This window comes from Oculina patagonica, chromosome 7, assembly GCF_052425735.1.
Source record: "Oculina patagonica isolate OP01 chromosome 7, crgOcupat, whole genome shotgun sequence".
Taxonomy (NCBI): domain Eukaryota; kingdom Metazoa; phylum Cnidaria; class Anthozoa; order Scleractinia; family Oculinidae; genus Oculina; species Oculina patagonica.
The window spans coordinates 3137881-3153884 of record NC_135764.1 but is presented as its reverse complement, the minus strand read 5'-3'; the positions used below and the strand labels follow the sequence as shown (position 1 = coordinate 3153884).

At 39.0% G+C, this 16004-nt stretch overlaps 2 protein-coding genes across 2 annotated transcripts; both read right to left on the bottom strand.

Annotated features, from left to right (window-relative positions):
• Positions 1 to 184: 184 nt before the first annotated feature.
• Positions 185 to 1167, bottom strand: LOC144660226 (uncharacterized). The gene is made up of 2 exons (XM_078520828.1): positions 888 to 1167; positions 185 to 456 (listed from the first exon to the last, which is right to left on the bottom strand). The coding sequence occupies exons 1-2, from the start codon at positions 1031 to 1033 to the stop codon at positions 198 to 200; spliced, it is 405 nt and encodes a 134-aa protein (XP_078376954.1). The 5' UTR covers positions 1034 to 1167; the 3' UTR covers positions 185 to 197.
• Positions 1168 to 4962: 3795 nt separating this feature from the next.
• Positions 4963 to 12858, bottom strand: LOC144660232 (uncharacterized). Its single transcript, XM_078520831.1, has 5 exons — positions 12490 to 12858; positions 11710 to 11848; positions 11518 to 11522; positions 10623 to 10791; positions 4963 to 5359 (listed from the first exon to the last, which is right to left on the bottom strand). Exons 1-5 carry the CDS (start codon positions 12638 to 12640, stop codon positions 5104 to 5106), a joined length of 720 nt encoding a protein of 239 aa, XP_078376957.1. The 5' UTR covers positions 12641 to 12858; the 3' UTR covers positions 4963 to 5103.
• Positions 12859 to 16004: the final 3146 nt, after the last annotated feature.

The window sequence follows — 16004 nt, the reverse complement described above, 5'->3', positions numbered from 1 at the left end:
CCAAACATTTTTTTCAATTCCTCAACGGTTTTTATTTGAAATAAGAACAAAGCAAACCCTTTGCAACAATTCAAACGAATTCCCCGATGCTTAACTTGAGCTTTCACTCATTTAATTAAAGCGCGAAAAAAATCTACATCTACAGTTTATGCTTGAATCTCTGGTTGAGGACTCAGAAACTTCAGGTCTTCAAAACTTCACAATTTCTTGAAGATCACGAAGCCAATTGGTTTGTTTTCAGCTGCGCAAGGCTCTTTACTCTTGCTGCTGCATCTACGAGGATAAAAGTGGCGGCCGGAGAAAGTCAGCCAGGCGCTGTTGGAGCTGTACGGGTACTTGAAGCCAACCACATCACCATTTTCCACTGGAGTACCATCAACAGCATCGTGGGAAAAAATGTGGAAAATGGCGTCCGAATCTTCCAGCCAGTCGCCTTTCTTTATCGATCTTGTAGGACTACAGAAAGAGCGACAGATCTTTCATGTAACGCATCCTTAAAATTTAAATATACTGGCCGGAAGAAATCAAGGGCGCAAATCATTATTAATTGTTAGTTAAACTGAAAAAACAAATCTATTTTAGATTTACTTTTATATTTTTGTTGGCTATGGTGAGGTTCTATTATACCCGCCGGTTTAGCGGACTAAGCCATATTGAGCGTCGGTCTGCGGGAAAATTCTTTATTATCTGGCGGTTTACGGTCAAGAAATTTATGACGGTTTCGGTCTTCGCGAAACATTTGCGGTCCAGGACGAAAAAAATATGGCGGTCTGAACGAAATATGAACGACCCCCTATAATAGACCCTCTATGGTCGTTGCCAGAAATTAGTTTGGGATCATGACTTGATACAAGGTGAATTTAGTGTGAATTACTGGATGCACTTACGTTTTCGCGCAACACGGGGCGCTAGTCGAGTTACTGCAGGACAGCCGATAACGAGGACCATAGTTTACGGAACTAAGTAACACTTTATCACCGCTGTTGATGGTATGTCCTTCCTTCTTCCCCTTGGCAGTGATAATAAACATCATTCGCCTATCACAGGAGGACCATCCTTTGGAGTCGATAGCAGTGCCTTGGCAGTTTGTCCAGCCGCATGAAGCTTTCGTACACTCGAGCCACTTCTTCGAGTTGACACCCCGCGAACTGTAGGCCGACCGCAGAGCAATGGTGTCACCGCTGGTGATAGGAGAACGGTGGCTTTCAAGAAAAAAAAAAGAATGAAATTAAGTCATGATCAAAACAATACTGACTCTCAAATATATTTTTGATTTAAAAAAAATATATATACTCGATTTTGCGAAGAAATCCGCTGATTTCATCGGCCGCATTTTTTTCCTCGATTCATTGTTTGTCCGTCGAGCGCGCGCCTGGCTCTAAAGGCTGGTTCTCATATGATCGTCCCGATCGTCTCTGTCGCTTCTGTCGTTTGCAAAGTCTAAGGTGATTGGAGCAAGCAAACTTTTTGAAGCGACAGAAGCGACAGAGACGATCGGGACGATCATATGAGAACCAGGCTTAACTAGCTAAAATGAAAACAATGCAGTGAAAATTAAAATTTTAGAATGTATTGCCACAACTTTGAGATAAGTGGCAGAACTATGCTTTGCAGTCAACTGCAAAAATCGAATAGCGAGGTTATCGATGTTAAAAGTTGTTGAGGTCAGATAAACCGGCTTATTAAAATCTTTCTTGTAGCCGAGAATGTGAATACTAAATGTTACCCGTTATTTTGTCGCTAGATTCGCTAACTGACTCAGAGTCCACGCAAACCGCTGAACGAAATGCTACCAACACCAAAATGACTGTGAACTTCATTTTCAAGGCTCTCCGTCAAAAGATTTTTTTCCTTATGGAGCTCTCTGAACGTTGATTGTCGAATATTGACTAAATTCATAACAGAAGATGCTAGGTTTAGAAAATTGTTTTTCAACATTAAGGCGAAACATGTTCGAAAAGTCTCGCTATAAACGTGTTGAAAATTGCAAATGAAGTTATTACTTTTCCGTATCTGTAGACTAAACAACTATAGAAATGCTTATACAAAACTTTATTTTAAATTCTAATAGCGACGCACTCACTGACACATACTAGTTTCAAGCCATTCTAGAAACAGAATTGAAAAAGAAAAACTGTAAATGCGCACACAAAGTTGAAGGAAGAAGCGATAAAAAACAAAACAAAATACTTCTTTCCATACATTTTGCAAGACGGAGCAGAGGCGACAATGAACCCTATGATACACTCGACTGAGTTGCAAAGAATAAAAAAGCATGCCGCTATTGAACTCAGCTGAAATTAAAAAAAAGTTGCCAAACAGAGTTAACATTTGTATTAAACTGAAACACTACAGGTTACACTGAAAAATTAAAATATAACAAAGTCAAAAATAATATGCACATGAGTCCATAACGCCAAGAATGGCGGAACTGACACTGTATCCCTATGTCGCAGCTAACGATCTTAGATTGCAAAACAGGTAGTCTGCTTTGTCGAATACAAAAAAAATTGTACACACGAGAATTAAATGTAAGAAGGTTTTTTGTGGCATAGTGGCCAGGCATTATAAACTTTAATGGACGCCTGCTGTCCAGAGTCGAGCCCAGAGCATGTAATAAGTTTTGCTTTCTCTGATTATGATATCCGATCGGTGTGTTAAGTTGATAAATTAAAGTTTACTCGCCGACTTGTAGAATAAACGTTTTCTGTTGTAAATAGCAATCGCTGAACAGATTTTTCGCAAACTGAGACTGATCATGCACAAAATTGCGTTGGTGCTATTTATATTATATATTTTTATTGTCATTTAGCTGTTAATGTTGCGCATGCCGTAATGTCAGGAACAAATCTTTCCAAGAATTAACGACTGAAAAACTGGTGATATCTGATCACTCTTCGACCAGTGAGCGGGACCGTTGCGTCAAATGAAAGTTCCAGTTTACTCTATCTGAAATGCTTTTTGTTGCACTCAAAAAAGGGAGATGAAACTGCAAACTGCAAGGAGACTTATAAGTGTCATTATAAATAATGTTTCCCCCGAAAACTAGAAAATCTGTTAAAAACCTTTTCTCAGTCAAAAAAGAAAAACAAAATTTAAATGAAAGAACCGAATAATTTGACGTTGTTAGTAATGATTCTTGCAGCAGGACAATCATATATTGGGCACAGAAAAGAAAATTATCTTTATTTTGAAAAGAGCACAATGAACTTTCGCGGGGTTGTCAGAGCAACCGAGGGCAACACGTGTGACGTCATTTGTAGTTTTAAAAATGGCGGACAAAGGACTTATTCCCAAACTAGTTCACTTGCCATCCACATACCACTTTTCATTCGACCACAAATTCTGGGTGGAATTTCTGGATATTCCAAAAAGAGAACAACCTCGGGAGGTTTACCCAAATATTCGAACCTTTTTCCCGGAAATTTTCGTTGCAATCGATTTTGCTCCCTTAATTTTCGGTCGAATCACTTGAATAGATTGCATTTCCGAAAGTTGACAGTTTTCGGATTTTCTGGAAACTTTTCTCTTAATTTGGAAAACTTAATTTGGAATTCAGTAAGTTTCGCCCGCCTTTGACTGTTCATCTCATAGTGATGCGATGATTTTTTAATAGAACTCTGGAATTTCACAAATTCAATACCTAGCGAGAATTACGAATAACTCTGCTTCTAATTATACTGAAAATTGAGCCTAGTTTTGATGTAATGTATATGAAATGATTCATATATGAACTGCGGATGGATATGAAAGTGATAAATGATCATCGCAGTGAATTTCCAAGCAATTGGAATAAAGAAGCCTGAAAAAAATTCAGGGCTTCAACGGGATTCGAACCCGTGACCTCCGCGATACCGGTGCGATGCTCTACCAACTGAGCTATTGAAGCCACACATTGGGAGCGAGGTCAATTGTGAGTTCATATTTTACCCGTGAGAGGAGTGAAATGATGTAATGTATATGAAATGATTCATATATGAACCTCGCTCTCAATGTGTGGCTTCAATAGCTCAGTTGGTAGAGCATCGCACCGGTATCGCGGAGGTCACGGGTTCGAATCCCGTTGAAGCCCTGAATTTTTTTTTCAGGCTTCTTTATTCCAATTGCTTGGATATTCACTGCGATGATCATTTATCACTTTCTGAGCCTAGTTTTGTTTGCTAGATCGATGCTATAGTCCAAAGAATAAATGACATGATCAACAACGGAACGAACAGGGGTCTCAATCTCGCATTAGTAACCTGACGCAAAATTTATAACGCTTTCTTGTAAAATTTGTCATGATATGACGTGAATTGCTCGACAGTTAAAACTATATATTCGTGGATTTTGCGGGATAAGTAGGTATTACCAAGAGTTTTTTTTCCTTCGATCAGTACTCTTCAAAGTTCGTGTTATTTTGAATAGTAAGCGGAATTAGATTAGGTACTTGGCGTTTTTAAAAATAAAGAGACTGACCCTCACATGACATTACTGTCAAGTTTCCGTCCGAATGTTCCGGGGACCCGAATCGAAAATAACCGGCGAATTAACAATGAACCCCAGAGCTATCTCTATTTCGTTTTATTTTTGTTCCTGTCTGTCATTTTTCAACTGACTTTCTCGTCCTTTTTTGATCATTTCTACGCGCAGTTTTTCTGTTTTGAAATCTGCTTAACTTGCAGTGTTATTATTCTAAACCTTTTAGAAACCTGAGTAAAGTAAAAATTTATAATTTGAACTATTTTACGTGCAAAAACTGGATAAAGTATAGTGATAGTGTTATTGACGATCTTCAGTAGTGGTTGAGCTTTATTTTAATTTTTCTGCATGCGGTGTGAAATTAAGGAACGACGAACACGGTAAGGATATCAATCGCGCGCAATTCTGTTTTTTTTTATATTCAACCCACAAGGAACATCCCAGTTCATCACACTTTTTTTTAAATTCCTCAACTCTTTTATTAGAAATATCACTCAAATAACCTTTGCAACAATTTAAATGAATTTTTCCGGTGATTTAAATTGAAGGTTTTACACAATTAACTCCAGTGCGAAAAAAACTACATCTACAGTTTATGCTTGAATCTCTGGTTGAGGATTGACGTCTTCGACGAAACTTCACTTATGAAAACTTCTTGAAGATGTTCCAGCTAGACCAAGAGTCTATGCAAGATTTTTTACTGCTACTGCTGCAGCTACGGGGACGGATGTTGTTGGCGTAGTAACGCAGCCAGACGTTGTTGGGGAGGTGCGGATATTTGAAACCCACAACATCGCCGTATCGCACAGGAAAACCATCATAATAGTCCTTGGAGAAGATCTGGAAAGTAGCTTGCGAAAAGGTAAGCCAGTTGCTTCCTGTCATCGTGCTGGTGACTCTACGAAGACAATGATCCAACGTCATTTACAAAACCACTGCATTCTCAGGCAAGCAGGTGACTAAATTAAAGAAAATCTGAAAATGCGGGTATTGGGCATCGATATCTGAATGTACTGAAAATTAATTAAAAATTTTTTGGCAAAACAAGGAGATTTATGAAGCAATTAATAGAGTTTCTATCTATCTATGTATCTATCTATGTAAGGGATATTTGTAACGGTCAAGTAACCAACTCCAGTCAAGACTTGTTAGCTTTTAATGCTCTACGTTTCGGCCGTCTCGGCCTTCTTCAGGAGCGTTTTTCGGTTAGTGTCAACAGAAGTATTTTTTCCCGGGGGGGGGGGGGGGTACTCAAAAAAGTTTTATACGGGGAGGCTCCGCCCCAAGTTCTAACCCCTTACCCTTTTATATACCATTTTTGACAGAAATTGTACCCCTTTCGTATACCTTTAACTGAAAAAAGGTACCCCTTTCATATAACTAAGAGACATGGCGTGTACTTAAAATAGGACGTTTTCTTGTCACTTTAATGTAGCGCTTAATAAATTAAAATGATACAGCCATAAATTGCGTCTGTTCGAAATATTTTAATAAAAGACACTTTTAAATAGCCAAATGACAGATTTCCATACCCTTTCATATACTCAAACTCGTGAAATCCCTACCCTTTTATATACCTGAAGCCTGAAAAAGGTACCCCTTTCGGGCGGAGCCTCCCCGTATAGGCCATTATAGGGAGTACCCCCCCCCCCCCCGGGTATTTTTTAGGCGGTGACGCCTATATGCTAGGGAACGATGGAGGATTCGATCGTGTGAGGGTTACTTAATTATGAGAACTGAGAACTAGAAGCATTGTTTACTTTTCGTTCCGCCATGTTTGATTGTCATATGTGAATCGTCTTTCGCAGCTGAGAGCATCGGCAAAACACGTTTGATTTCTGGCAGTTAGATGGAGATTTCGGGTCAGGAAAGACCGATGTACGTCGGATAAATTTGAGCTCACTTACGGTACTTGAGTTTTTTACGCGATAACTGACTCGAGCTTGAATTTGAGAAGTGGAGAAGGCCGTTTAGAAGTGTCGTAACTTTTGAGACTGTTTCAGAGGGCGACAACCGATAGTAGTTTCTTGATCAGATTGCATTTGAAAAGGTGAGCTATCTGAAACCTTTGTTTGACTAAGCGTGCATTTTTATCGATAATATTAAGCTTATTTATTTACTTCTTTCCAACGCGACTCGCCCTCTTGAGTTGTGGCGAGTAACAATTTTCTGTTACAACTTCTGCTATAGCATCAGATGTCGAACAGAGGTTTCAGGCCTGAAGTGAGTGTTTTACTTTATCAGGTAGCGGATAAATCTGAGTTCGCACGAGTCATGCAGTACACCCGGCATAGTTAATCGAACGTTCGAAAATCGAACACAATCGAACTCAATCGAACTCAATCCGTGGATTGAGTTCGATTGAGTTCGGCAATCGAACGAAATCGAACACCAGACTTTCAGTGAGTTCGATTTCCGAACAAATCGAATTCAATCGAACAAATCGAACTCAATCGAACTCAATCCATCTGATTGTGTTCGATTGAGTTCGGTTTCCGAACTCAATCGAACACAATTTAATGGATTGCGTTCGATTGGCTCTGGTAAACCAATACAAAGCAAAGAAAGTCCTTTTCTGAGAACGGATCGTTCTGGGTCTGTAAGTTGCAGGTCGTCTGGAATAGTAACGACCAATTTGGATGTACAAAGCAAGCCCATCAAAGCAGGTTTTTCTCGTGCTTTTTTACAATTTATTCAATAATAGAAACCCCATTTATAAACTGTCCACGGCAGTAAAGAGAAAAAAACAGAACAGAACAAAACTATCACTATACCCACGGGCGTATTCCGAAATCGTTGTACTCTTTCCTTTTTAGCTAACTTGCAATTGCGGAAAGACAACTCGAAGGGTTACTTTTAGTCAAAAATACAAGCAAATTACTAACCGCGACACAGGCAACGGCGTACAGTAGATGGATGATTATGATAAATATCTTACTAACGATATACATGATTCTCTCAAATTCATCTTGGACAATTAACAGTAACCAAGAGAGTAAGAGGTGAACGAGCGTCAGTATATTGGATGTATGGAAGCATCTTATAATTACTGCCATGATAGAAAGGACAAATAGTAAATGCAACAGTGAAATTATTTTTCTCCTCAGGTCAAAATTAAAAGTTAAATTTAATTCTTGAGTGTCAAGATGCGCTCGTTTACAATGCGGAATGCACGGCCTTTCTTGCCTATTTTCTTTCAAACCTTGAAAACTTCGCCATCCTTTACGTCAAAGTGGCATTCCTGGTAGCCTTTTACTACACATTTGAAGCTTACAATCCACATCGCATCTGAAGCCATTTCTGCAGTATTTCTTCGTTCACGAAAAACACGTGCGCTACACTCCGGGCTGAAGTAACTCGAGCTTCCAAGATCTGGTTATGGATTTTCAATGCCTGTTTTACACAAATCACAAGTTCGAAAATCGAACGTTCGATTGGGTTCGATTGATTTTTTTTCTTTTCGGTGAGTTCGATTTCGTTCGATTGCCGAACTCAATCGAACTCAATCCATGAATTGAGTTCGATCGAGTTCGATTGAGTTCGATTGAAATTTAGTTCGATTGGGTTCGATTTGTTATGCCGGGAGTACATCAGTCCTGAAGTGTTCGTAATTATTGTAGACGATCGACATAAGTTTAGTTTCGTAACTTTTAATTCCGTAGAAGCCTGTACTAAAAGGTCAACCGATAGCAGTTCCTTGCAAAAGATTGAAAAGGTGGACTTTCTGACTATCTAAGCTGAAGTCCTTGTTTTACTTGAACACGTACTGATAATATTTATTTCAAAGTGCTGTTGATTTGATTCAGACTCTGTGACCCTTACACACGAAAATGTCACACAGTCTTCTGATATGTATCGCCTGTGTGTCGCCTCGCTAATGTATGGAAATTAATGCTAGGCCATTCTGTTTGACGAAGGTCATTACTTTTACTTATTGCATCACATTGTATGCATGTAATGTATTGCAAAATTGTTTTGTAATTTAAGCAAAATAAAAAAAAATGAAATACAAAAAAGTTGCAATTTTATTGCTCTGCATGTTAAGACCCTTCAATCGGAAGTCATCACTGGCTCACCACTGTATCAACTTTACTTCCTGGACTCCACTTGTACTGTAACAATATTTTGGACTTATTGGACATAGCTTGCATTACGGATTGTACAGTCAGTTTAGACAACTATCATCCGCATTTAAACAAGAGTAAATCGGGGAGTAAATCAATGTACCAGCCTTGCTTCCTGGACTTCACTTGTACTGTGTGTGTGCTACCTCCAAAATTAAATAATAAGATTCCGACGCTGCATATAAACAAGCGTAAATCAAGATACACTATTTTAAGATATTTTTTTCTGCCAAAGTTGTGGCAGCTTCCTGGCTCTCTAGTACTGTTGCATACTATGTTCCATTCCACTGTATAAAATCAGGATAAAAGACATTCATTTAGAATTGTACAAGTTAAAATGTCAATTTTGTTATTAAAGCAGCTCAATATTTGCCTTTTATTTATAAACATTGGTTAGAAACTAACCTTACCTTGGAATGCACAACTTAATAAAAAATACCACCTGAAAGCAACTTATTAGAAAAGTATATTTACTTGACAAACCCTTTTTCCTCTTTTATAGCAAATGAATCAGTCTCTAAACTGTCAACTTAAATCACACTTCAATCGACAATAATCAATTTTGGTGTTAAATTACTTGGATATCTTTTGGGCTCACATTTTCACTCACAACAATAGACCTTTAAGCTTTGTATGTAAATTGCCTATTACAAATTACATGATGCTTCCTAGAGAATTTCCTTTTATCTATCTGAATATCGTGAATTTGTTTAAGAAAGAAGAAATTTTCAAGGGTAACATCACATAGTCTGAAATGGGACAACAAACAAACAAAGCTCAAAAGGTCTATTCTTCCTCCGACTAGGATCGATTCAAACATACTGACTTGCTATACTGGAACGTCATCGCCTTAGCATGCATTGCATGCCGTTAATTAAAAAAGTAGGATAACGTGATTGGTTGTAATTTTTGTAATTTATTTACCCACGTGACACGGAAGAGCTCGGGAGCTCGTAAAGACGTGTACGTGCATCCAAGATCGAATTGGAATTTGGAGTGTTGGTTTTTGTGGAGGGAGGAAAACCGGAGAACCCGGAGAAAAACCCTCGGAGCAGGAACGAGAACCAACAACAAACTCAACCCACGTATTTCACGGGGCCGGAATCGAACCCGGGCCACATTGGTGGGAGGCGAGCGCTCTCACCACTGCGCCACCCCTGCTCCCAGCAGTTGACGCGGTAATGTGCACGTGGTTTATGTAATTATAATAAAAACAACATAAAGGAAATATAATGGAAAGGTTAGATTAATCTGTTTATTGCCGGCTTCAATTTGTTTATCCAGTATTCTTCTCTTGTTCTCCTGGTAAACTGGTCTTTTGCCCGTACTTTTTTAATAACCGTCAGTTTCATGTTTTCACGGCCACAAACTTTATCTATCTATCTAACTATCTATCTATCTATCTATCTATCTATCTATCTATCTATCTATCTATCTATCTATCTAAAAAAAAATGTAAAGGGAAGTCACAAAATACAACCCGCGGTCTGGCCAGGACCTCACGCATGCGCACAACCTATCATCTGGGCAGTGGCAACCATGGATAGCTGTTTCGGCCTTGTTAGGCCTCATCAGCCTGGCATAGCCGTCGGGCAGCAATGGCAGACTACATAGGGCTTTTAGTCCTATTGCTGCCCAACGGCTATACAATGCTGATGAGGCTTAATAAGGCCGAAACAGCTGTCCATGGTTGCCACTGCCCATGTGATAGGTTGTGCGCATGCGTAAGGTCCTGGCCAGACCGTGGGTTGTGTTTTGTGACTTCCCTTTACATTTTTGTTTTTTTGTTTTCTATCTATCTATCTTCGATATTTCGAAGTCGCAACTAAAGAAGCTTAAAGAAGCAAGTAAAACGATTTGAGTTGCTATTTACAGCCAGATTGAGACAAATTCGACAAGTAGCGTTACATCAGAGCGAAAAGTATTGCGCCATAACGAAATAGTGAAAACTCAACAAGTTAAGCATGGAGGTAAAATACGAGACCAAATCAAAGCACGTATGCAACGTACAGATGATCATATGAATTATTAACTTACGATCGTGTTCGACATTTGTAGTTTGAAGGAGAGACACATTCCAGCCGGTAACTGCTGCCATAGTAGTTGGAGCTGAGTGACACTGTATCACCGCTGTTGATTGCCTCTCCGTTCTTCTTTCCTTTAGCAGTGATGGTAAACATCATTTGCTTTGAGCAAGAAGACCATCCTGAGGGGTTGATAGTAGACAATAGAAAGCAAGGGACCGCGGACGAAAATGCTGCTGTGTACGTAGGAGCTGGCGACAGCTTTCGAATTCTTGACCTATTGAGTAATAGTCACGCGGCTGTGATCAATGGGCGAGTGTTTGAATTTGAGCCCATCCGGATTGTCATTACCACGAGCACTTTATAGACAACTGTCTTTGCGCTGGTTGTTCTATTCTGTGCGGCATACACTCTGCTGAAGAGACCCAATCAGGTCGAAACAGCTGTCCAGAGTTTGCATTTTTGACTTTCAGTTTGGACTCTATCATGTCGTTGTCCCGTTAAGGTTTTTTCATTTCTACGTAGCGTCAGCCTTGCTTTTCTTGCCTCTGTATTTTTATTTTTGGCTGATTAGAGCTGTCGCCAGCTCCTACGTACACAGCAGCATTTTCGTCCGCGGTCCCTTGCTTTCTATTGTCACTTTTAGTTTTATTTGGACCGTAGATCTTTTAGATCCGATATGCTGTACATTTTCACTGTTTTCACATGGTTTTGTCCATGTTTGCAGTGTTGTTTTTCACATGGTTTTGTCCATGTTTTCAGTGTAAGGATAGTTCTGTCTATTCTCACTTTCCTTATCGAGACAACGACATGATACTTCGAATTCTTGACCTATTGAGTAATAGTCACGCGGCTGTGATCAATGGGCGAGTGTTTGAATTTGAGCCCATCCGGATTGTCATTACCACGAGCACTTTATAGACAACTGTCTTTGCGCTGGTTGTTCTATTCTGTGCAGCATACACTCTGCTGAAGAGACCCAATCAGGTCGAAACAGCTGTCCAGAGTTTGCATTTTTGACTTTCAGTTTGGACTCTATCATGTCGTTGTCCCGTTAAGGTTTTTTCATTTCTACGTAGCGTCAGCCTTGCTTTTCTTGCCTCTTGATAGTAGAGCCTTGGCAGGTTGTCAAAGAGCAGCCGTCTGAAGTTTCACAGGACATCCAGTAAATCGAATAGCCGCTTGCGGCCGACCGCAGAGCAATGGTGTCACCACTGTTGATGGTGGGATATCCGCGGCCTTGAAGAGTGAAAACACAATAGTGCAGTTAGTTCATCGGCAATCGCGAATTGCATTTGAACGCGATCTTCACGTCTCTCATTTTGAGTAATAGTGATAGAAATAGTATATCTAGTTAAAATAAACGACATGCAGTGCATGCAGAGGCGATGACGTTTCCCAAGGGGGTCTTTAATTTTCAGGAAAATAAACGTATACTAAATAAAAGTAGCTGACAATTTCTGGGTTGAATGATTGTTCAACAAAAAGTTGCGTTATTTTGTAGTGTGACATTCAATATACGATATTCAATACTTCTCGCGAGCGACACGTAAGGTCAAGCGTTTCCATTGTATTAGTAAATGTAGAGATGTGATCATGTCTGTTCACTGAATTCAATAAAACTCGCAAATACATAATTTGTCTCTTTCGTTCATACTTTGTATCAGTCCTTTCTAATTTTCCAGGCGTATTTTACTTCGTGTTTTTTGCAGCGATTTCTTGTTAACTCATTCGGTTCTATTGAGTCCTATTGATCGGTCGATCGCAACAGAATCGAAACAGAAAGTGGTACAAATTCCGCCCACTGCCTCTGGCATAAGGCTTGACTGACGTCATCGCCTAAAAATTGAATATTGAAACTATCGTCACTTATTTTTTACCGTCAGAAAAAAGGGCCCAAATCTTTTCTATCGGAACGTTTAACTCCACGGTGCCAGTGACGGTCAGTTTGTCAGAAACGCTTACGGACGCTGAATCTACAACAACCGCCAAGACGAATGCCATCAACACGGCTATGACAACAAACTTCATTTTGAAGAGTGTTGCTTATAAGAATTGTTTTCTCGGTAGAGCTCTCTGAACGTCGAGTATCGAATACCGCTGACTTCCCTTCAGAGGAGAGTTGGTACACTGTAGTAGCTAGAATTACGAATAACTCTTCGCTTCTAATTATGCTGAAAATTGAGCCTAGTTTTGTTTGCTAGAATCCAAAGAATGGACAACAGAACGAACGTGCTCTTAATCATGCATTTGTAACCTGACGCAAAATTTATAACGCTCTCTCGTGAACTTTGTCACGATATGACGTGAATTGGCCGACAGTCAAAACTATATATTCGTGGATTCTGGTGGACACTGATCGATGAATAGGTTTTATCAAGAATTTTTCAACGAACTCTGTTCTGTCGCACGTGTCTAAAATTTACCTTGTAAGTCACGTGTTAGTATTCCATTCACTGATTGACTGGGTGTAGTGCTTAATGATTTCACGTGACATAAACAGTGATCACCACTGGCATGTTACTCTACTTCCGTTCTTCCAATGACGTGACATAAAATTTTACTCAAATTAAAAAACCTTCTTCCTGTTTTTGTTCTGAGAAATTATATTTATCCTCCATGTTCATGATTTTTTTTACATTATGTTGCCGAGAAAATCTTTCTCTACGAAAAGACGGAAATTGGTGTTACCGCGAAAATATTAATATTCTTTTATAAATAAAATAAAATAAATAAAGACATTGTTTCGTGTCGAAAATAATGAACAAGTTCCGTCATGGTTTCGTTTAGATAGTTTAACAAGTTTTTCGGGCAAACGTTTACAAACGTTGCACTTTATTTTATTCTCAAGATCAACGGGAAGACAATTGTTGGTAATTGATTGAAAACGTTCCAGGAATCTGCGTAAACTTTATTCTTGACATTTTTTAAAAATACATCCTTGTCTCATAAATGGCTTGTCTTGCCTTGTTTCGTGGAAAGAAACTCGATACATTTTTAGATCTCATAACTGAGGTGGATCACGAGACAGAGAAGGTTTTATACTGAGATAAGTACACACCAAGTAGCCCAGTTTGGCTTGGCTGCTGTGGAGATTTGTTATATTTACTTGGTCAGTAAAAACACGTGAATTACAGCACGACAGCGGAGAAGAAGTCCGAAGATAAGTCCGAAGCACCTATGATCAGGTGATAAATAACTTTTTCAACTCCAAGCTGCTTCAATGGGAGACTGGTTTTATACTTAAATGGTTTTATTTTCTACCAAGAGTTTTTTGAAGAGGATAAGCAAAGAGCATGGCAGATGGAGACAACAACGATTCTGTGAATTCTGTGGCGATAGGTAAAAGCTCTCATTGATTGTTTTGAGTTTGTGTTATACGGATTTCTTTCAAGACTGTCAGCCTTGAATTGGTTTTTTTCTCAGGTCATTTTTGTTCTGAAAAGTCGCTAAACTAATTAATATAATTGCATAATTAACCATTGGCTGAAGCGAAGCTAAGGATTTCTTTTATCGTATTTACATTTGCAAGAATTGATCTGAGAAGAGGTAAACACAGAACACGGAACTACGTTAAATGTCTGTGTCATCCGCAGACAGACATCAAGAACCTTCATTTACGTCACTAACATATCCACTCGTTTCGCTCCTCTTCACTCAAAGAATGTCTGTTCTTTCATGTCACATACCCGCACAGAGATTAGATTAACAACAGAGTAATCAAACTAGCTGGCCATGATATCTTTTAACAGAACTGGACGATTTTAACTTCATTGTGAATACACGCCAGGACATTGTCGACGAAGGTCAGTATAAACCGACATTTCAGGGTCATCAGAGAGAAAAGTATATTACCCAATTGACCATCTTCGATTGCTGTCGCATTTTATTCCTGTTTATGAGTTTTTCCTATGATTTTTGTCGCGTCTTGTTTAACACCTTTTCACCTTTTCCTTTATTTCGTTTGTGATGCTGAGAGTGCAAGTTTTCCAAATATTGACTGAACAGGAAAAGAAAAACCCGCAAGGTGAGTTATTTATAAATTACTTGAGATTATTTCCGCTTTGCATACAAATGAGTCAAATAATTCCGATATGAAATAAAAATGGATAGAAACAAAAGATAATTATTTGATAAAACTGGTTAACATTTACCTACTAGAAGATGGTTTTCCATGTTCTATAAGAAAATAATGCACGCTTGAGGTCTAGAAAAGCTGCTAGTGGATGCCCGAGCCGTCAGGCGAGGGCATTCAGCTGCTTTTCTAAACCTCAAAAGTGCATTATTTTCTTATAGAACATATAGGAAAACCATCTTCTAGTGGGTTTAGAATATAGCATTAAAAAGAGCACAGAACTTACAAGACTCGCGGCGCTCACGGCATTTACAAACGCACGCAACATTGGTAAAAGTGAAAGTTTAGTTTATTCTTTTCTTTGGCGGCTTCTTTATAAATAAACCAAGATACCATTTCATTCATATTTCCTATTTATATAGTCCTTTCTCCAACTACGAAAAGATTCTCACAAAGCCGACAAATCTAGTTGAAATATTTACGCATTCATGTGTGGTTAAGCCTACTTCAATTTCATTCAAATGAAAAATTTCCATGCGTTCGTTTCGCAGCAAGTTTTTCAAATTCGCCTCTTATTTCGATTTAAAAAGAACAAAATTGGAGTGTTCTGTCTTCAGATTGTGGCTAAAAAACGTTTCTTACCTCAAAGCGTTTCGAGAGTCCGGCTTGTTTTGCTTAATAATTTCCAATCAATTTCGGGCAGTTCACGGCAAAATAGTGGCGTATACAACTCCAAAGAAAAACAACAAATTTCAACGATTCTTAACAACAAAACAAGAGAATAGAGGCGAAGTCGACGAAGTCGTTCAGCGAAATTCGACAAACAATTCGCACATCCGGGGTACCGGGCTTCTATAATTTTCAGCTATGTTCTATTAAAAATAATGCCCGCTAGAATTCCATCGCGCGTATACAGCGGCTATATTCTAAATCAGAATGAAAGATATCTGGAACAAAGTCACAGATTAGCGAAATTGTCTTTATGTCCGTGAATAGCTGATAGCTCAATAAAGTGAACGTGAGAAAGAAAAGCTATTGTTCTCCTACTTTTGCTGTTGCGATATCGTTTTCTTGGAATAATTTATCCTGTTTAAGTTAGGTCTTTGTACTTAAGACCTCGTTCTTCACACCTATTTCTTCATGGGACTTGACTCAGATCTAGATGACTTCGCACGACCTCGACAGACTAGGAACTTGGCGCTTTTAAAACTTGACTAAACTTCAAATTTCACATGTGTCTCAGCATGAACGAGCGAACCCGCCGGATCGAAATTACCAAGTGAATTGACAATAAACCCCGAGCTAGTTTATTTTTCTTTT

Coding starts and splice junctions, on each gene's coding strand:
- LOC144660232 (XM_078520831.1), bottom strand. CDS start 12,640: ATGAAGTTTGTTGTCATAGCCGTGTTGATGGCATTCGTCTTGGCGGTT. Junction 11,849..12,489: donor TTGGGCCCTTTTTTCTGACG/GTAAAAAATAAG, acceptor TCACTCTTCAAG/GCCGCGGATATCCCACCATC. Junction 5,360..10,622: donor TACAAATGTCGAACACGATC/GTAAGTTAATAA, acceptor TTGTCTTCGTAG/AGTCACCAGCACGATGACAG.
- LOC144660226 (XM_078520828.1), bottom strand. CDS start 1,033: ATGATGTTTATTATCACTGCCAAGGGGAAGAAGGAAGGACATACCATC. Junction 457..887: donor GCCCCGTGTTGCGCGAAAAC/GTAAGTGCATCC, acceptor CTCTTTCTGTAG/TCCTACAAGATCGATAAAGA.